This window comes from Epargyreus clarus, unplaced genomic scaffold (assembly GCF_041222505.1).
Source record: "Epargyreus clarus isolate Ecla_fem2 unplaced genomic scaffold, WU_Ecla_fem_2.2 ptg000001l, whole genome shotgun sequence".
In the NCBI taxonomy this organism is placed as follows: Eukaryota; Metazoa; Arthropoda; class Insecta; order Lepidoptera; family Hesperiidae; genus Epargyreus; species Epargyreus clarus.
Window position 1 is genome coordinate 332,357 of NW_027332209.1, and position 23,000 is coordinate 355,356.

The 23,000-nt window shown below is 35.2% G+C and overlaps 2 protein-coding genes across 8 annotated transcripts in view; one reads left to right on the forward strand and one right to left on the reverse strand.

The window, feature by feature from the left end:
• The window catches only part of LOC140742364 (visual system homeobox 2), a 133,830-nt gene extending 125,062 nt beyond the window's left edge, over positions 1-8,768 (forward strand). For 3 of the 5 annotated variants that reach the window (XM_073073284.1, XM_073073292.1, XM_073073317.1), the window contains 3 exons: positions 6,217-6,347; positions 7,150-7,329; positions 8,192-8,768. In XM_073073284.1, the coding sequence (XP_072929385.1) occupies positions 6,217-6,347; positions 7,150-7,329; positions 8,192-8,314 (434 nt within the window). In that variant the 3' untranslated portion in view covers positions 8,315-8,768. The remainder of the gene's footprint in view (positions 1-6,216; positions 6,348-7,149; positions 7,330-8,191) is intronic. The other 2 variants (XM_073073300.1, XM_073073308.1) reach the window with 1 other exon arrangement.
• A 6,685-nt stretch (positions 8,769-15,453) lies between these two features.
• Positions 15,454-22,609, reverse strand: LOC140742394 (uncharacterized). Of its 3 annotated transcripts, none has more exons than XM_073073334.1 (5): positions 22,443-22,609; positions 17,985-18,090; positions 17,023-17,208; positions 16,121-16,274; positions 15,454-15,684 (listed from the first exon to the last, which is right to left on the reverse strand). In XM_073073334.1, exons 2-5 carry the CDS (start codon positions 18,063-18,065, stop codon positions 15,590-15,592), a joined length of 516 nt encoding a protein of 171 aa, XP_072929435.1. In that variant the 5' UTR covers positions 18,066-18,090; positions 22,443-22,609; the 3' UTR covers positions 15,454-15,589. The 3 variants fall into 3 exon arrangements, with proteins under 3 accessions (XP_072929435.1, XP_072929427.1, XP_072929443.1); XM_073073326.1 differs by lacking the exon at positions 22,443-22,609 and adding an exon at positions 18,361-18,509; XM_073073342.1 differs by lacking the exon at positions 22,443-22,609 and adding an exon at positions 18,153-18,176.
• Between the last annotated feature and the right edge of the window lie 391 nt (positions 22,610-23,000).

Here is a 23,000-nt window from a genome sequence, read left to right on the forward strand (position 1 = left end):
CTTTAGCCGTCGAAGTATGATTATGTGTGTATGTTTTGAAGGTGGTAAAACCCTTTGTGGTTCGACTCCGGCGGCACCACCGCCACATCTATTTCTTCCTCATAACAGAAGTGTTAAACTGCTGTGTTCTAGTTTAAAGGGTTCTAGTTCTAGTTTACCAAAGTAAGGGAGACATACTTTTCCGAGGCGTTCCAGCTTAGTCCTCAAGAGTAACGGCGCATCTGTGGTCGTCCTCAGGTAGGAATATCTAATTCTATCTGAGGTTGATTACAGGTGTCCATGGACGGCAGTAGCCACGTACCATCAGGTGGACTGCACACTTGTCTGCTACTCTTTTATTATATATATGTCGGAGAAGGACGGCTCTCATCGACATCATTGATAGAATCTATGGCTTTTGTGGGCGTTTTCATAGGGTAGATGCAGGCACAAATACAGTAATCACAGAATTTATTGTTGATAACATTTATAACTTCGGATTTACAAAATAACTATACTATACTACTACTATTACTTTACAAACAAAGGATTTGAGCAGCAGGTTCAAGGTAGTGACTACACGCTCCAAAGCACAACAAAATAATGATCCACCTCGATCACTCACATCAGTTCTTATCCATGTTTCCCCACCGCGCGGCCACATACCTCGACTCCGCTAGAGACCTCTTAAAAGTCTCTACTCTGATTCGACATTTAATACGATAACAATACACTGACTGTTAATTATAATTTAAAACAATATTCCCTTCGATTGATCAAGTATCAATAACATTACTAAAATACTAAAGGAACAGTAAGTCTAGCTATATTAAATAACTTCTATGTTGTATTCGACTCTTCCTCCGACACGGCCATCCTGACGCTTCACACGTCCTCGTGTGATCTTGAAGGATGAGTGCAATTGTTATCTGAAATAAAAAATGTCTTTTGGTAAAACTGTATGGTAGGAATGACCTCGAACGGGGATCACGTCTGAGCAAAAGGAGTCCAGAGTATTCCCCGACCAGGCCGCGCAGATTTGGGTAGGCCTACGTCTAGCTGTGGCATGGCTGATAGATGGATGGTTGAAAAGTTGTATTTTTTTTTTTTTTAAATATTAAATAATAACGAGTCTCACAACACTAAGTCACCATAAGTATTTTGTTGATTTATTGGTACATTTAACCATTCAACCAATCTTAAAACAAAAATATTGCAGTTAAAGTGTAATCTTAAGTGGGACCTTAACATTTTAATGATTAAGAAAGTCTCAAACGTTAAAAACAGGACGCCATATCACTTGAAATCTGTCATGGAACTGAGTAATAAACTAAACCCAACTTAGTTTTCAAGTGGCATTTTTGTATTATGAAGTGTAAAATGCCATTGTGTTGAAAATTCGTTGGAATTTCTTTTCTTTCACGACATAAGAGGCTATAAATTTGCTCTCTATGACCCTTGACTTTAAGAAATTAAGAATGTTGTGATGTGACGACGCATAACTAGCCACTTTACACTAATACTTAATCAATGACTGTTTCCTATTACTTTTAACAACTGACAGTTCACACACAGCAAGCCGTGCGAACTCTAGCCACTTGATTCCCGCATCTTGATTTTACTAATAAGTGTGTAGAAACTGCCCAAAAATTTTGTAATCAACTACGCCCCAATTTAAAACAACGTATCTCAATTTTAAGGCAATGAAAATCAGTCAATTACCAGTTGTTACAATAAAGTTATTTTACATCTATTGTATGACATTACTCATGGCAAAAAGACAATCTATACCACCGGTACGTTAGTAATCACACCTCAGTTAAACGGCCACCACGCCTATTTAACGTATACATATAAATACATACAATTGAAACGGTCAGTTAAATGGCCACCTCGCCTATTTAACAATACATAAATACATTGAAACAGTTAAATGGCCACCTCGCCGATTTAACACATACATAAATACATAAAAACAGTTAAATGGCCACCTCGCCTATTTAACACATACATAAATACATACAAACAGTTAAATGGCCACCTCGCCTATTTAACACATACATAAATACATAAAAACAGTTAAATGGCCACCTCGCCGATTTAACACATACATAAATACATAAAAACAGTTAAATGGCCACCTCGCCTATTTAACACATACATAAATACAATTCAAACAGTTAAATGGCCACCTCGCCGATTTAACACATACATAAATACAAAAAAACAGTTAAATGGCCACCTCGCCTATTTAACACATACATAAATACATACAAACAGTTAAATGGCCACCTCGCCTATTTAACGTACTTTTTTTTTTTTTTTTTTTTTTTAACGCTTTCTGAACGATCATATCGCCGTTAGAAAGTTTTCCTTTCGCTTACACAGCCTTCGTGCTGTATAAGCCGCTTTCATGCTATTTGTTAAAAAGCATTTGTCTCGTTTCCATAATCATCTCGTCCTCCCATTTGAATACTCATATTACCTTTAAAACTTATTAACCCCCTAAGTTAGTCAAACCATGATACATGCTATTAACATCACTACTATTCAACTCATTACACTACTAACTTACAACTCATTGCATAGTTGGTCCATTTAAGTATTGTGAGTTGTTCTTCTAATATTGTATTCTAAGACCTCACTCTCTAACATTTCAATAAGTCATATTCGCCTATTTTATTTGCTTACGTAGGAAAGTAACTATTATTTGTAATGCATATTGTAGATTTTGTAACAAGGGAGATTTCCGCAGTAACTGATAAATAATTTCTAATACGCATGTAATTAAAAAATATCGGAGGTGCATATTGGAGTTTGATCATTATATAATATAATCATATCTCTTATGTTATACATCATATAATCTTATTATAACTTATTCTAACCACAACGCCTATTAAAGAGTTACTTTCACATAGTTTAAATTTAATGGCATCTTTGCTTATACGGTTTCTTTTACCCTTAAATATGTGAAAAATAAGAAAGATGTTATTTATATGGAATACTAAGGCTTCAAAGAAAATATACACGGTATGTTTATGTGTATTGAATAATCTCTTAAACTAGGAAATATTTCAATGCCTTCATTTCTTACAGTATTCTTAATAAATACAAACTATATAATATACGATAAAAAGAAGTATTGATTTATTGCATCCATCACAGCGTCCAATATTAGGCTAATAACTCAGACATAATCTAGTAAAATATAATTATAATGGTATGGTTACGACTTGATGCAATAGCAGAACATTTTCAATAATAGTTGATAATGCTGTTATTTTTTTTTTTTTTTTTTTATATTTTTAAAAAATCATTAAGTTCGGATCAATTTATTTAGGAAACTCTAGAAAAAAAAGTGTAGCCCGAATCTTAGTTATTTTTATATTATATAGCGGCGCTATCTCGACAGTAAAAATATAGATCAAACTGCCTGAAACATTAATCCCATACGTAAAACGTTCATTTATCAAAATCTTTATGTATGGGTAACCAAATTAGTTATCACTTGTACGAGTATATCTAAAATAGTCAGTCGTCAATCAGATTTGATATATTAACAGTAACATTTTGCAATCCAAAAACTAAACTGTGAAATGCAATCATTGAAAATAAAACTGCTTTCCTATCAATTCCTTCAAAGTATTCGTAATTTAATTCCTAATTTCCTTCATACGTTAATAATTATCATGTCACAAATATCTCACCAAATACCATATGCTTCTATTAACTTGCATGAAACTATACTGGCGGCTTTAGAAGTGTCTCTTAAAGGAGATTATAAATGTGGTTAAAATTTTCATACAAAAATGTTATCTTGCGTCACACGAACAGTTATATTATTTGACTTATATTTCAGAACGACTTACGCATTTATTAATAAAATTGGTAACAACTCTTGGATGATAAATTTCCTCCCTTTGTTCAGTCTATTGCTGATTTAATTATAGTTAAATGTCTTTACACACCAAGCATAGTACCTACTGTCTTCTCCATTAAATTCGATTCTATGTTTATAGACTTACTGTAAAATCCATTAGCTATGTATGTATATCATCATGATACTAAGGCAATCCTTAAAATGTTACATATGAATGACAAAAGCGATTAAGAATTTTGTAAGTTTCATTATTTATGAACGCCGATAATCCGATGAACATGATATACAAAAAAACCGGTCATATATCTATTTCTAATAATAATATCGGTCCCCAAAATCTACTTACTCACAACTAATTTTATCGCATAATCTGTTCGTTTGTCAACACTTACAACCCGACAATTTTGCTAAGATTTAAGAGTCTAATTTTTAAGTTACCCGAATAATCCTAATACCTACTCGTAGGTTAACATCAACCTGTAATGTGTAAATCTACCAAGAACAGTAAGTATATTACTGTTAATATTGATTGAAATATCACTGTCTTATTCTATAGGTCTCGACATATCAAAATACAACAGCCAACATCTTATTCATTTAACTTACTAATCTATGATTTAACTATTTTATATTTATGTTATGAAAATTATATATTGTAACTCTTATGTTAATAACACACATTCAATCCAGATGTGGTTATTTAAACTTTCTTCAGTTTTTTTTAGCTTAAAATACAGTTATAATGTCATAAACACAAAGTACTTGAATGTATTTTACAATAAAATGCAAGAATCTACATTTTTTTTTATCATCATATCAGGTAATCATATAGGTATTTTAATTTCTGGCCATTATTTCTCTTTTGTTTTATCCTAATTAGCATCAAAATCAGAAACAAAATGAATATTGCTCACCAAATTGTGTGAAGAACTCGGGCCTTATACAACGTCCACTCGTGTACACCTCTATACAGGCAGATAATGGTTTTACTTGTTTTTAGCTGACCATAATCTCCAACTGCACGTTCTTATATGAAATTCAGCGGCACGCTTATATCATCAGGTGACTTGTAGCCTCGTCATAGCCATCGTCGTATTGAGGCAATTGGTTTTCGAACATAGTGTAGTTTTCCGTTGGTTTAACTGAAACATTTATAACAGCTATGACAACAAATACCAAATTGTCCACAAGCTAATAAAAAATGTAAAATCTGGGATAAGATTAAGGTCCTGTATTGTAGACTTTCATATTTTTCTACAAATAAAATGTCACGTTACAAAGGAACGAACTAATAACATATAATTTGTCCTGAATGGACAAAAATAATAAATTATCTAAACTGATCTATGCTGTAGTAATTATATAATATAACCCATCTCGCATAAACATATGGACAACGAAACACTCACAACATTGTAAAATATCACTAATAACTGAGAGAAAAAAAAAAATCTTAAAATTTTACAATATTTATGACAGAATCTTTCATAGTAACACTCAGAAAAGAAAAGATAGAGAAAAAAAAATACTCCCCTGACTTCAGCTGTTCATCAACCAAACAATCACAGTCGTCAGATTGCACCTCCTCAGGATGAAACTCAGGTGATGTATTTAGACCAACTTTCGCAAGTTGCGCAGCTCCTCCACAAGTAATTGTTATTTTACTATTTCTCGTTGAACACCGCCGCCGTTATTTGTTACACTCAATTCACTTAAGTCTTTTGTGCCTGCACAGATCCCGCTTCTGATGTCGGAGAAGGACGGCTCTCATCGACATCATTGATAGAATCTATGGCTTTTGTGGGCGTTTTCATAGGGTAGATGCAGGCACAAATACAGTAATCACAGAATTTATTGTTGATAACATTTATAACTTCGGATTTACAAAATAACTATACTATACTACTACTATTACTTTACAAACAAAGGATTTGAGCAGCAGGTTCAAGGTAGTGACTACACGCTCCAAAGCACAACAAAATAATGATCCACCTCGATCACTCACATCAGTTCTTATCCATGTTTCCCCACCGCGCGGCCACATACCTCGACTCCGCTAGAGACCTCTTAAAAGTCTCTACTCTGATTCGACATTTAATACGATAACAATACACTGACTGTTAATTATAATTTAAAACAATATTCCCTTCGATTGATCAAGTATCAATAACATTACTAAAATACTAAAGGAACAGTAAGTCTAGCTATATTAAATAACTTCTATGTTGTATTCGACTCTTCCTCCGACATATACAAAAAAACTTTGAAATTTAATGTTACGGAATTTATTTTGGTCAGTTACTTCTAACCTTGTTTATTTAGATCCATGTTACTCATAAGCGTTTTCTGTGCAGGCATGCACCGCAAGTCGCTGGAGGCGGCGCAGCACCTGAAGGAGTCCGGCTCGGAGCGCGAGGGCTCGGAAGCGGAGCCCGACCGCGCGCCCTCCGCCTCGCCGCACCGACACGACGTGCACGATGCACAGGTAAACAACTCTTCAATTATAAACGACAAGTAAAGCTTCATTTATAGGTATGTACAGATATTCACCGTGTTAGACATGGACTGTGTTAGGCAAATTCTGCCGCGCATGATCGGTGACGGAGTCTGTGCGTTACGGAAGATATAATTAGGAAGGTGCGTTCGTACTCAATGTATCAATTTTCCTATGCAACAATATTATTTTGTCTGTTACGGCCCGTGACTGACACGTTACATGTCTGAAGGTAATAAACTTAAACTTGTTTCGCTACGCTATAGAGATATAAATGGGCCAAGGAGCGTTACCCGAAGACGTTAGTTTTGGTATTTTTAAAACTACAGTAGAACTCTACGTTTCGCTGCTGTGTTTATCCTGGGTTTCACCATCGCTCTCTTACAGTCCATCACGATAGGAGACCTCGATAAACATAAGATTTACTTCGTGTTGTAGTTTGGATAGAGATAATGTCTCTATGTCTCTAGATACTACCTACATGGAGAACATCGTAAAACGTAAATACGGCAACTCGTGAATCACCACCAAATCCATTCACGAAGTCCTCCTTTTAAATAAAATCAAATTTATATATTCAAAATAGGTTCTTTAAAGAACACTTTTTGAATTTTATTACATCTATCACCACTTCACAAGGTGTTTCGTTATGGAGAAGAAGCCTTTAACCTCTCATTACCTCCTAAGAAATAAGTTTGGATGTTTTAGGTAGGCACCTTAGGACTATTCAGCACTTATGGCGATATCAATACTGTTCAAGAGTTCTAGCTTAGAAGTTTATACACTTCCCCAGGCGCAGAGTTCCCCGGGCAGCAGCACGACGGCATCATCGTCAGCGAAGGGCCGCGCGTCGCCCGACGGCCGCGAGCTGTACGAGGACCCGGAGGCCTTCCGCAACAACAGCATCGCCTGCCTGCGCGCCAAGGCACAGGAACACCAGGCCAGGCTGCTCTCCAACAATCTACTCCTTCAGGTAAACATTACTAAGGGGACTTTAAGTTGGATTTTGCAATTCTGGAGTTCTGTTGGGATTTCAATTTAAATGCTGTGATTCGAGGACATGTAAATCCTTCAGTCCGATTATCATTGGAGAAGGGTTCTAAATTTATTTATTTCTGCAGTATAAAACATTGCTTTATTCCGCTTTGAAGGGTTTTTACCATTATCTGAGACAATCGAACATAGTACTCAGCATATCTAATCTTATTTGGGGTAGATTAGAGACACGAGCAGCATAGCAGCAGTAGCATCTTACTATCAGGTGGTCTGCGTGTTCGTTTCTTACTGCAATATTATAAAAAATATAACTTTAAAAGATTCGACACTAGCCGACCACTAATCTATAGGTTTGTCACATTAGAGCAGTGTGATAGAGTTGCTTCAGGCCATCCCCAATGTGGGGAGACCCATCCCTATCATTGAGATTTTTTTAAATATAAAAGTAGCAGACGAGCATCCAGTCCACCTGATGGGAAGTGGCTACTTCGCAGATCAACCCCAGATATGATTAGATACCTAAATATCTGAGGTCGGCCATTGATGCGCCGCTAACCCTGAGGAATAAGCTAGAACGTCTTGGAAAAGTACGTATCCCTTACCACACCTTTCAAATCAGAACACAACGGCGCTTAACACTAATGTCATTAGGTAGAAATAGGTGTGACGGTGGTGCCGCTGAAGTCGAACCATAAAGAGTTCTACCACCTTCAAACTTTGAATAGATTAATGCTGCTACCTCTAGTATTTAACGACGCCCTCTCAGGGCACCACATATTGCCTATATTTCCTTGAGAGTTGTGTATTGTGCAATAAATAAATAATTTTATGAGTGTTAGTGTTGTTTTCCGCAGGTGCGCGGCCTGCAGCGGGCGGGCGGCGCGGCGGCCGCGGACGAGGAGGGGCAGCCCGACATCGACGTGGGCACCGAGCCGCCGCCGCTCGACACACGCCTCTACTGAGCACCACGACCTACACGCCCGGATCCCACTGCTAGCGACCTCTACACGGCCGGACCACACCGCTAGCGACCTCTACACGCCCTGATCGCACCGCTAGCGACCTCTACACGCCCGGATCACACCGCTAGCGACCTCTTCACGACAGGAGCCCAGACCGCTAGGAACCTCTGTACGCTCCGACAAGTTGCAAACCGCTAACGAATAGCGACCTCTCTTCAAACTCTTTACTCAACAACAGACAGCCAGCAACCTCTCTTCAAACTGTGACCACACAACAAATAGCTAGCGATCTCTACTTCCTATCTCAAGACCACTGCTGACCGCTAGCAATCTCTCTATTCACACAGACACTACAGACCGCTAGCGACCTCTAGCTTTCACGTGAATACCAGAGAGTAGCCACTATTCATGGAATTTATGAGCAAATATCGTTCACGACGAAAGCAATAGTTGGAGTCGTTGGCGGATAGTTGGATTTAATATAACAAACGACTTATAATGACGAGGTATGTTTGATCCTCGTCGTAAGAAGTGATGGGTAAAACAATATAGCGTGATTAAACACCTGTCATCGTTTCAAGAATATGAAAAATTCCACAACCCTCTGCTAATAATAAGTAATTTGATGATGGAAAAATCATGGGTCGCTGCGATTATTCGTCATCCTAACGCCATAAGAAGGCTATTATTATTTATTGAATAAATATAAACATCATAGATTACAATGATACTATGCTATAAGTTACAGAAAATTAATTGGTTATCTGTTATAAAATAAAACATGAATACAAGGTGAACAGCGACATCTAGCGGTACTAAGACGATACTAAGTATTCGTGGCTAAAGTATTGGAATTCGAAATATACAAGAAACGGGCGTGAAAGGACCGGTGCAGAACTCCTCGTATAAGTGTAATTATGTACATTGTAGTAGTGTTATGTACTTAGTAGTATTTAACTAATTCCCCAGTTTTTCGTGCAATACCCTTAGTTAAGTATTTATCCGTTTAGCCAGTTGTGTTAGCGTTGTATAAAGTTCTACGGCACTACATATTATCGAACATTCTATTATAAAATATTACTGTGCCCTCTTAGATGTTTAAGGAAATTTGAGGCAGGAAGACTATGTAAATCGAACTAGTGTAGGTTATGTGAAATCGGTACTAAATATTAATTTAAATAACTATATTCTAAGTGTTGGATACCTATCGAAAATTTTAAAATTGTACCTTCTATTTGGCTCGGATCTGTTCGAAACATTATTTAATAGTGTAATTACGTATACCTAAATGTATTATTTTATTGTTCTCGCCAGCCAGTAGATATTTGTGGGCTGATCGCGAATTCAACGCAGGTGGCAAAGTACATAATTTTATTGCATGTCATAGTGATGTTCGGTGTACCTCCGTTATTTTTGTACTTACAATTATGTACGTAGTAGTACTTTAACTTGTACCTTCATAATTTTACTTCGTGTACTTAATATTTACATTATCTGTGATTCTATGCGGTGGTCTCGAATGAAAAATCATCGTTTTGTCAAAAATCTTGGCATTAGACCTTTTAAAAAAGAATCTTAGCATTTTCTTCTATGCCAAAAATTAAAAAAGATAATACGTAGATTTTTCAAAAAGACCGCAACAGTGGCGTAGGTATACCTATATATCTCGTATTCCGAATTGTATTTATTTAGAAATTTTCCCAATTAGTTTTAAAATAAAAATTAATTAAAAAATATTTTTATTAAAATATCTGTGTATAAGTATATAGACCACTTCATTTAATAAATTGCTAACTAATATGTACTTATATCGAATTCAGTAAACGAAAATATTAGTAGGTGTATATTTTTTGTTTACTGAAAAAATTTGCCTTAACTTTCATAGGAATAAGAATTTCTTATCGAAATGAAGCATCGAAAACATTCCATAAGACTTGATCTCTGCTATCTATGCACATCTTTTATCTTTTGTTACAAAAGATACCGCGTGCTTAAAGGTAAAAGGGCCTATAGCTAAGGGTTAATAGGGATTTATGCTGAAAGGGCACATAAATTTTTTTTTTTGCCATTCGGTTTGAAATTATCTGAAACGTAAAAAAATTTTAGTTCGGTTTGAAATTATCTGAAACGTAAAAAAATTTTACGTTTCAGATAATTTCAAACCGAATGGCAAAAAAAAAAATTTATGTGCCCTTTCAGCATAAATCCCTATTAACCCTTAGCTATAGGCCCTTTTACCTTTAAGCACGCGATACAGTAACATGCTATTTCAATAAAATCTAGGTTGTATTCAGAGACAACTGAGTTACGCTTACATTATAAAAAGTAGTTTCATTTATTCCATGACCACTTTATTATGAAACTTGATTTTAAAATTACAATTTTCTATATGTTTAGCATTAACGCACAAAAATGTTTTAAATTATTTTAAGTTAAAAAAAATTAATTGCGAAAGTAACCACAAAAGATATAAAAAATGTATTTTCTTTTTTTGTACTACATTATTGTATGAATATATTATTTACAATGTATTTAATGTATTGTGAACACCACTAAACAGTCTAATGTTAGCCAACTGTAAACATAATAACCCAATATAATTTGTCTATGCTCTTCTTTTATAACTGTTTATTATAAATTGTAAACTCTCTGATAAACGTATTATTTTGTAAACCACAGTCATATAAATATTGAGTATTCCATTATTCCATCTACGCCTCATTCATGTACTTACCGATTACTAGAAATGTAACATATTTATTGAAATAAATCAAACGAAATCTACGTAATGTGACGTCATCGTACTTAAGACTATTCCGATGAATAAACCAACTGTGTAAAAGTTATTTGGATTTATTATTTCTTCCTGGAATCCCCCATTTTAATCTAATTAACCACTCACACGTTATATATCATATTCACGCTTCTTTAACTCCTATACAAATATTATGATTGAAATTTCAGACGATTAAAAAGGGTAGATTTTTTAATCGATTCGAATCGAAGTTTAATAAACCAATTCAAAAAAAAATCGAATCCTAAAAATCGACTATACGAAAAAGGTGGTCAGGACAAAACAATCACTGAAACACGAATCCGTCACCAAAAAATGTCTTTAACACATTTGTTAATATTCAATCAACTTTGAAAAAATCGAATTTCGATTTTATAGGATTAAAATAATGGATTTTTTGACAAGGATCGATTCATAGATTAATCGATCTCAGATCTCCATCCCTGCAATTAAATGCAAATGACATACAATAAAATTATTTCATACCCTTGTCAAAACACCGCCATGAGGTTTTTTTGCCATTATTATATATTTATACATTGAGGAGGAAAACGTACCTTTCCAAAAGGAGAATTTAAATGTAAAAGTATGTACAGGTACTATTTACTAAATATCAATAAAACAACATTTTCCACAACATTGAAATGTAAATATCATTTTATTAACTAAGTAGCACATTTTCATAAGAAAATTAATAATAATAGTCTTTAAGTAAGCAGACACGATTAACTTTTTCTCACGATTGTGACTTATTCAGATTTCATATATAATATTATAAGATGCGGTCCAAAAATATGTTAATAAACATTTTCAAGCATTTCAATAAAAAAAAAAAAACAATATAAAAAATAGAAATTAAATCATTATGGCCGCATTTAAAAAAATGATAAAAGCAATTGGTGTTAAAAAAAATAAAAATCGCATATTATGCATCATGCTCCTATATTTAAATATAATATATAGTTGCCTTTAATTACACTGGAATCTCTATTCCAATATTAAATAATTGGCATTTTATTTGGTATTCAAAATTTATTTTATATATGCTGTATTGAGCTATTTTTATGCGCATGATGTATGAAGTTTTCAAAATTTTGCAAATTCTGTACCGAAGTATTAACGAATCACGAAGCCTCTTCTACCTCTTCATATTAATTATTAATTAGTTTATTCATTAACTTAATATAAAGAGAAAATACATGTCTCACAATATCGATACGAAAATATTTTTCGTATACTTTTCAACACATATTTTTATTAGATATATTAAAATAGCAACCGCCAAGCATAATTTCTTCATTCACGTTTACATATTTATATTATTAATAAAAAATAAGTATACCGGTCTGGCACTCTTCATAAAACATAAATATATATTTTTAAATGTAAATTAAGGATTTTTTAAGTTAAATGCTATTTTGTTTGCTGGTAAAATTATGGCACTGTAATACATATTATTCGAACATTTTTACAGAAATACTTAAATAATATAAGAATAGTAATAAATTGCAGAACAAAAACTAAACGAAGATTCGAGTTAAGAGTTAAACCTAATAAAAATCGACAATAAATCAAGTAAATAGTTTGAAATAAATATAAATAAACATAGTAAAATAAAGCTATCAAAAACCATAGTCGAAGTAACCAGATAGAAATCTAATGAAAGTTATGTAAACCGCTGAAATATATGTTTTGGCGACCAGTTTAGCAAAGGTATTTTAATGTAACGAATTCCGGACAATGGTGAATTTAATCTTCAGCCAAGGATTCACACATCAATTTTCAATTATTACCCATATGTATAATAGAAGACTATATTGTGGTTACTTTGTCTATGTGTAGTAGTAAAATCATCGTAAAAATGGCAGAACTTCTTGTCCACAGACCTGTATTTGTTTCTGTGTTCTTGTCTCTACAATAAATGGCAGTTTAAGTAAAACTTCAAAAGAAGTTTGCGACGTCAATATAGGCAGCTAATCAACTATACCTAGTTCAACTTATAAAATATGCTTATATAAAGAGAAGTATAAATTATATTATATTGTATACAAGGAACATTGAAGTGAATATAATAAGGCTGTTTGTCCACTGCACCGACACCGAACCGATACCGAGAACGAGATTATTTCGGGCCGATTTTAATTATGTCGTGACGGCGATAGTTTGTCCATCGCGACCGATATCGGCGGTTTATTTTGTTTCAGCTGTCACTCGTGTGACGGCAGTGTATGGACAAGTTCCAATGTGTTTTATATTGCCGGCAAATCGGCCCGTCAAAATCTCGGTGCCGATCTAGCGGTCACGCCGATCTACTCGAAATATCGGCGGATGACGGTGTTCGGGTGACGGACGTGCGGTGGACAAGCTGCTATAGTAAATGTATGTACTCTACTTGCGCGCAGTCATTAATTATCGGTATCGGCTCGGTATCGGTGATTAGTTGACAAACAGCGTAACAGTAGTAGACACAATGAATAAATGCGAAAAGACGTCTTAAAAATAAACCTTATTATTGGGCCACTGTTTCAAATTTCTGAAATTTTATTAATGTTAATTAATAAAAAATGCATTATAAATATTACTTATTTTTCTTGTTTAGTATTTTCCCAATATGACAGTAAATATTAACGCGAAAAAGATATATAAAAATATCTTCATATCAATTTTATTATTAAAAATAATAGATTTTTTTGTTTTAAAATACTTTATAGTCAATTTGTACAATATCTTTTTGTACGATTTTCTTTCTGGACATTTTTGTAGAATAACAGCGACCCAACGGTTATTTAAAATATCTTATCCTATACATTTAGTACACAACTTTCAAAAAATACAACACTGACGTAACACTACGAAATAACAACGATTTTGAACATTATGACAATCATCTAAATTACATACTTATAGTCGAAAGCTGCAAATAACTATTTCAACATACAGCAAGTGTAATAGGTTTTGTAGGAGTATTAAAGAGTAGTAAATTTTAAAGAAAATTCCTCGTCTTTATATAACGAAGTCTATTGTTTTCGATATAGGAATTTGAAATTCACGCTGTAAGTTGCATGCATACATGCAATGCATGGTCATAACTATCGTCACAAGTTTCCACAGTTTCGAAATTATAAAAACGTGATAAAACGCTTAATTTTCTTTTCAATTAAACGTCTTTACCTTGCTTTCATCAACCATTAAGTTCATATTGCACTATTATAGTCCGCGCCAAGCTGCTAGTCCGCTCTGAAGTTGTTGCGATCAGGTGTAGTCATACAATTTGCTATGGCGACGCGACTTACTTGTATATTAGAGCGGACTAGCAGTTTTACGTGGACTATACCTTCTTGGACATATAATTCATGAAAAGGCAAAAATACTCCTTTTCAATATGAAGCTTATTTCTATACATAAGATAAACTGTTAAATGCTATCAAAAGCAACTACATTTTAACGTACCACTTATAAATTGCAATACAATATCGAAATCTTAATAGTAAATATTTAATTTTATTTCTGGCACACATTTAAGGCTCTCAATATATTCAATTATTAATAAACAAAAAACTAATAGCGACACATTTTTGGAATATATTTTTGTTTTTTAAAATACATTTTGTATTTTAAAAAACAAAAATATATTCCTCATAAGTACAGATCATTTGGACATAGTTATGCAAAATTGATCCAACCCACAAAAACCGTTTTTTTTAGTTACTATCAACTTTCGTATATGAAAAAAATATTCATATATATAATATATAAGCTGTATGGTACATGTTTCCTTTTGAAATATACAGATATCAGTGATACCAACAATAAATAAGCAATTTATTTAACTTTTACTAAAATACCTATTTTCTCAAAAGCTAGTTTTTGTGGTTGGATCTATTTTGCATAACTACGTCCATTTAATATACTTTGTTCATTCTTTTTTACAGAGAGGACTGGGTGAGTGAATGTCTTTATTGTCATTCAGTTGTCTTTTATTTATTTTTAACGTCAGATAGTGATAATGATAATGAATCTAAAGTAAAATTACCAATGTTCGTGACAATTTTCCCTAACTTAAATGAAAAATTTCGAAGTGTGGCACGCAAAAATTGTTTAAAAATAGTTATTATTATGCAATATATCGGTGGATTGGTTAGACAGCCAGTTAATTAATTAGCCGTCAACATTTGGCTCTAAGTTTGATGAAACTTATTGTTCAAAGCCAATGATACTAACCATGAAAATATATGGAGTAATAAATGCTAAGTAATAATAGTTTTACCTTCTCTTTGGCTCTACTGTCTGCTTTATATTTTGAAAATTTATTTTATTCGATTCCATTCAATCATAGGCGATATCTGTAGTTTGAAACATATTTTCACTTAACAATAGACCATCAATATAATTTGAAAACTAACATAGAAATAGTGTACTGATCCTCGAGACTTCGACAGCCATTTGTATAGAGCTTTCATTTCCATAAATTCTTAAGCAGTTCAGTAGTCAACCTTCGTGGGCCCTTCCATGTCCTCGGCGCTCTTCAGCAGCAGGTAGTAGCTGTTCACGCACAGGATGCAGTAGGCCAGGAAACCTGGAATTTTAAATAATTATTTATTATTAATTTTCCATTGCAGTTGTCAAAATTCGTCTGTAATTATATTAAAAGTTAAACTTTATATTCATTGAAGCATAAAACATCAATAGATCCCACCGTAGCGCAATATGGAGGATGTATCTAGAAATATGCATGTGACTGTATGTGATGTGTTTCGTATCTGTTCCTCCTCCGTTTTGTACTTTGAGATGCAGTGGTCGATGACGTCGATATAGTCGATTAAATTGAGCGGTTGAAGGAGTCCCAGTTCCACACACAAAGACACACGAACGCCCAGCCCCAGAACGGAAATTGAAATTCATCATTTAGATATCAGTCAGGCCGGGCAACGAACCCAGAACCCTCTACACATCAGATAGGCGTGGTGTCCGCTCCACCACGCAGGTCGTCAACTTGTGAGGTGTCAGCTCACCGAACAGCAGCAGCCCCTCCAGGAAGTAGAGGAAGATGTCGGAGCCGGACGCGCGGAAGCCGGACACGGCGCAGGCGGCGGCGGCCAGCAGCAGCGCGGCCGCCAGCAGCGCCAGCATCACGCACACCCACACGCGCAGCGCCAGCGTCTTGCGCTAAACACACACAACACACATTTTTAGGATTCGGGACCCTTTTTTTTCCCCCCTAGAAAACCTTCAAAAGGTACCCGGTGCCGTGGGAGCGACACAGAGAACACCCCATCGATCGTCCTCGGCGCTGCGTAGAGGACTCCAGAATCTCCAAAGGAACCGGAGTCCTCCTAGCGCTCGCCCCGTCGGGCTCCGCCCAGGTGAGCATAACGCTTGCCACACCGCCTGATGTGTATGACGATATGCGATCATACATACCGCCGTCCATCCCGGGGTCGCTGGCCGGGCGGTTCGAACTCCCACTCTTGCCATCCGCAATCACGGAAACCCCTTTTAGTCGCCTCTTACGACAGGCAGGCAATACCGTAGTATTAGAATAAATGGGGGTTGCCATACAAGTAACCGCTATTTTTTGACATTTTTCACTTTATTTATTGAACCGTAATATAGGCAGTTCAAATTTGCATTCGGTATCATTGCTATGATAATAATTAAGAAACTAAACATAAAAATAAATAAAAAAATATGTTACGAAGCTCTCCATGTTCGAGTTCGCACTTAGCCAATTATAATATAAGATATATTATAATATAAGAATTGCAGACGAACATGCAGTCCACCTGATGATAAGTGGCTACAGCCGCCCATAGACATCTGTAGTCAACCTCAGGTAAGTTTAGACTCCTGCCTAGAGTCGGCTACAGATGCGCCGTTACCCCTGGCCGTCTTCAAGTTCAAGTCTTCAACTTACCCGAAATGCACCATAAAACAGCGTAAACGCCAGGACGATGTGCACACCGCTGAAGACAGCGATGACCACGAGGGCGGTGTACACGGTGGTGTACACATGGTCGCCGATGTCCTCCACCGTGCCCACGAACCCGTGCGCCTCGCTCGCCATAAACGCCAAAGTCGCAGTCACTGCCAGGGACCAGGCCTGCGACATTTGTTTTGATTTTTTTTTTTTAATATTGGCGTAGCATACGAGCATGCAGTCCATCTGATGGTAACTAGCTGCCGCCCATGTAATCAACCTAAGATAGGCTTAGATATTCCTCCATAAGGTCGACCACAGATACACTAACCCTAAGGATGAAGCTGAAACGCCTCGTAAAAGTATGTCCCCCTTACCACACGCTTCAAACCAGAACACAGCAGCGCATAACGCTACTGTTTTGAGGCAGAAATAGGTGTGACGGTGGTGCCGCCGTAGTCGCACCACAATGAGTTCTACCACCTTCAAGTATATGAAACAGTGGTTAGAAACTGCTTCTCAAGCCTGGGGTCCAAAGTTAAACTCCCAGGCACAGATACCTCTGATTTTTCAGTCACGTTAGTATTAGAAGTTAATTATCACTTGCTTAAATGGTGAAGGAAAACGTAGTGAAAAAATCTGAGAGTTCTAAAAAAGAATTTCAAAGGTTGTGTGAAGTCTACCAGCCAGCACTTAGCCGGCAGGGTGAACATCTGTAATCATCTTCATATAAAAGAGCGGTCCTACCTAAAGTCGATCAAAGATGTTAGCTGGCATCGAAAACCTTCAACGAAACGCTAGAACTGCTTCATGCTAGAAATAGATGTGGCCGTGGTATCTCCCCGGTACATCTTCTTTCAAAACCCAATTAACATCACGATTGTATGCTCATCTTTTCGCAACATAAAAACTAATCAAAACTTATTCAAAACCAACAAAAGAATAGAGAGATATCTTACCAAATGCAGAATGCTGATAAGCTTGGTGCCCGTCTCCAAACTCATGCACCAGAAGAATGACGTGATGTATGGGACCCCCATGCTAGACTCTTCGCCTTCTGTCTCACTGGAAACACAATAAAGGTAATATGAATCTGTACTCAACCCACATTAAGATTAGATTACTACCTGAGGTTGGCAACAGATGCGTTACTATCTTACTACCCCTGAGGACTAAGTTGGAACGGCTCGGATAAATATGTCTCACTTACCACACCTTTGAAACCTGAACACAACTTAACACTGCCGTTATTAGGCAAAAATAGGTGTGACGGGAGTGCCTTCTGGGTCGAACCAGAGGGTGCTACACTATACCCTATAATAAAAGTGGACTCACTATGTGTCGGCCGTGTCCATCGCCCGTCTGTCGACAAGTGTACGATTCGTGACGGGCAATGGGGCGCAACAAACAACAAGAATAAAATTATGCTGTTTTTTCTTGCAAATAATGCAGTCTGCACTTTACAGCATCCAAAGCGCTTTCGGTGCAAGTGACGAGAACCGAGCGTTTTAAATATTTTTTTTATTATAAACTTAACATCTGAAATGAGTATTTCTTTAAAATTAAAATAAAATTTTACGCTCCATCTGCAACTTATTATTCAGCGACACTAAAGATAAATTATAATTTCGGACCAATACAAAAATAATTCTAATATTTGATTGTGATTTTTTTACATTTTAAATACGTAAAAAAATACTGACCATAACAATGTTTTTTGGAAGATTGTGTACCAAATCATCTTGTTTCTGATGATTTCTGTTCTAGTTATACAAAGAGAAAATTTTGATATTTTTTATTCTCGGACCATGTAACGAAAATTAATTCAGAAACAGGAGCCGTTTACTAAGATATCGGTTTTAAACCGGAGATAAAACTACACCTTTCATATACGAAAAAACAATTTATGTAAACAATCCTACTACAGTGTCCGTTTCCGCTCTTAACTTGTACCAAGCGCAATGTACCGCTCGACGAGTTATACTGACCGTACCAAGGACGCTCGTCATCACTATAATTAATTGGGCCCTACGCGCTTATACAGTGTGCTATCCAATGCTAACCTTTGTGGAAGTTCCTATTCCTCCACTGCGCGATGTTAATTATCGATACGATAATCCAGTTGTTACTGTTGGAAAAACATTTGAAATCCTACAAAAATAGAAGAATTCAAACTTATGCTGATAGTTTTTTTTCGCTTAACCAATAATTTATTTACAGGAAAAAGTACAATACAGTATTCCATATTGTTTTCGTCTCAATGACATCAAGTATTTACATTAATCAACTTGCTCAACTAGTTCCAATTAAAATATACGATGTAATAATTTCTTTCGATTCGTCTATAACACGTCATATGAAGCTTCCAAACAACTTGAGAAATAAACAGTAGCGGCGCTTGCAAATACGTATTATTAACGTTTTTACAATTGCGTTGAGAAACACTTGTTTACAATAATATATTTTTTTTGCAATAGATGAGTTGCTACACTTGATGACTCAATTTCAATGCGTCAAGAGTTTGTTTAAACCAGATCACGGCAATGCTATTACTGCCATTCTATTACAAGCTAGTAATACTTGTAGGTATGATAGTAGTCTCTGGAGTAGAACTAGAAAGAATTTTACTATTTTTAAAATGTTCCTATTGACGTTTTACAATGCTGCAACGGCGCGGTGTAAGATTGGAAGCCCATACTTAAGTGGGTTATCACTTTTTTATTATATAGGAATAGCAGACGAGCATACAGTTCGCCTGATGGTAAGTGGCTATTGCCGTCTATGGACATCTGTAATCAACCCTAGATAAGATTAGATATTCCTACCTGAGGTCGGCCACAGATGCGCCGCTACCTCTGAGGACTAAGCTGGAACGCCTCGGAAAAGTATGTCTCCCTTGCCACACCCTTCAAAACAGAACACAGCAGCGCCTAACACTACTGTTATTAGGTAGAAATAAGTGTGGCGGTGATGCCTCCGGAGTCGAACCACAAAGGGTTCTACGACCTTCAAAGTTTTCACAGACTTCGAAAAAGAGCGAAAAATTAAGTTCAGATTTATGTATTATATTTATTTAATTAAAACTTACTTAAAAAACATAAGAATCCCACACTCCCAATGCTGGGTATAGACTCCAATTTAAAATATCCATTCTATCGTATGGTATAATCATACCATCATCAATCATAAATAACATTCATTCTATTCCAATTATTAATTATCTTTGAGTGTTTTAGTAAGAACACCCTGTAGTTTCCATCTTGTCTTAGGTAGGGAAAAAATCTATGTTATTTCAATTGTATACCATGAGTAGTCCATGATGCTCTGGGATAGACTTTTTTAGAGTACTTAGTTAGCCATTACCACCAATACATTTAAAGGCCGGCGTTTTATTTTACAAATCCAGTCTAATACAAACAAAAGATCTTGTGTCCAATGTTAATGACCTGCAATATGTGTAGTACTTCAATGTACATTATGTCCCTCATTATGTCCATAGATTAGTAAAGATACTTCGCCACCTTGAAATTGAATGAAGCCAAAAACGGCTTATTTTAGTAAGTTTTTTTTTTGAATCCTTGACAAAAAAAAGCATTTTTAGAGAAAATTCACGAATAAATAACTAATTTACGTAATAATTACGTAATTTACGTAATAAATAAATAATTATTTAAAATATTTTAGGGACATTTTAGCACGGAGACGTGGCAAAACTTACGCAACTATTTTTACGCAACTATTTCATTTCTCAAAACTGGGTACATTTTCTTGTTAGGAGTGAGTAATCTTTACTAATCTATGATTATGTCTCATTGCTAGGTATAGGCCACTACCCACATATACAGGAGGATTTCAAATACTAGACTAGCCATGAGGTAGTAGATAGCAAATGCAAAGAACACCACGCATTAAGGGCCCCTTTCCTGTGCCCTGAAAAAAAGGACTATATAAAAAAAATCAGTAGCCAACCACAAAGCCACCACTAACCACACAAATCAAAGAAGTTAATTTTCCCAGTATAGTTATCCATATTAAAATGGGAACTCTTTCAGATTGAACTGCACCATTAACAGAAAAATAAATGTTAAGTTGTGTGGTTATTCATGTAAAGCAGTAAGTTAATGCAATTCAAGGTCCTGATCTTGATCTTGATCCTTGATCACATTTGCTAAGAGACCTATGCTGACTTATTCAAGTACTGCACTTAGGATATTTCACATTTTATGAAATACAGATTAGTGATAGAAAGTTAGGGTTAGCATCTACGACTAAATCACTTGACAACTAATTCAGAAGCCAACTAGTTAATATTTTCAAACTGCTTATAAGGTCTTTTACAAGGTTTCTCTACATATAAAGGAAGTCACCGTCATACACGAAGCTCTTAATTGATTGCTCTATTAAATGGTAACTAAAATCAAATCAACAATTTGCTAAATGAAACACAATGTGCACTTGGCGCTTATACATATACTACAGCTTAATACATACTGAATACTCTTGAGATATTTATTTCAGATGAAAAGTATATTTAAATGATTTCAAACAAGCTTTAAGGCCCAACAAAGCACTGGAATTCATGATCACCTTTGGTTCAAAATATTATTTATGTGTTTGTTTTAAAGGTGGTTTGACTATTAAGGCAGTATCACCACACCTATTTCTGACCAATAACAACAGTGTCAAATGCTACTGTGTTCTGCTTTGAAGGTTGTGATAAGGGAGACATACTTACCAGAAGAGTTTCAACTTAGACATCAAGGGTCACATCTATGTCTGACCTCAATTAGGTAATCTTATCTTATCTGACTTTGAGGCAGATGATATTGCAAATATCATCTGCCTCATTTGCAATCATGTAACTGTATGCTCATTTGCTAAATAAATATTATAAAACGAAAAATGAGATAAAAAAGAGAAGAAAGAACCTTATATTCAAAGGGAGTATATTATGTTCAACATTTACACAAAACAAAAAAAATCTAATACAGAATTAAATCAATTTACAACCTAACTACAATATAGGTACAAAACTTCTTTTGAATATGAGGTTTTTGAGATGAATAATAAGTTTTATCTACATATAAAAATAAAGATACGTAAATAACTGCCCAAATATTTTTAACTTTAATGTCCTTGAAGAAAGTCAATCCACCCAGCGAACCCACAGTAAGAACGCACTAAAAATGCCGCTAACATATTCGCATCTTCAATTAACTATTCCTGACGTGACCAACTGCGTCGCGACGGCGAAGGCCGAAAATATAATTTTAATCCGATACAAACAGACCTGATTCCAACACAATATTTTTATATACACCTTCAATTAAGAACATTTAATGAAATGGGAACTACTTTATCATGTTTAGTAAGTCGATCTGTAAATATTATACAAATTAAATTTAATATTTACTTACCTTTACTAATAGAAGTTAGCGCTGCAAACAATCACTCGATTTATTATAGTTAATAATACGCGCTTCAGATAAAATAAGTTTGTATTAAAATAATCATTAAAATACAATGAAAATTACATAAACAATTTTGTAGACAACTACTCTTCAAAATCTTTATGTTACTGACAGTGTGACAGTTGACAGTTGACAGCTATTCGCCTTTTGGTTGTAGACTGCAACTGTGTGGCTATCTTCAAACTCTGTTTCCCCAATATTTGCAATCCGTTAGTGATCGTAAAAAGAAATTGGAATATAATTATCGAATCGATACGACATTCTTGAATCTTGATTCTTTTTACTTTCACGTAACATCAGTGTTCACACTATATTTGTAGAGTACTTACTTTTAATATTAAATATTTGTCCCTTTCTGTATTCGATAGACAGCTTGTTTTGTGTTTTGAAAATTATAAATGGAGGTATGTAACACTTTTAAAAAGTGTTTCAAAATTCTCCAAGCCAACATTTTGCCCTTCAAATATTCGATCAAATCCACTTAGACCTAGGGTAAATTATTAT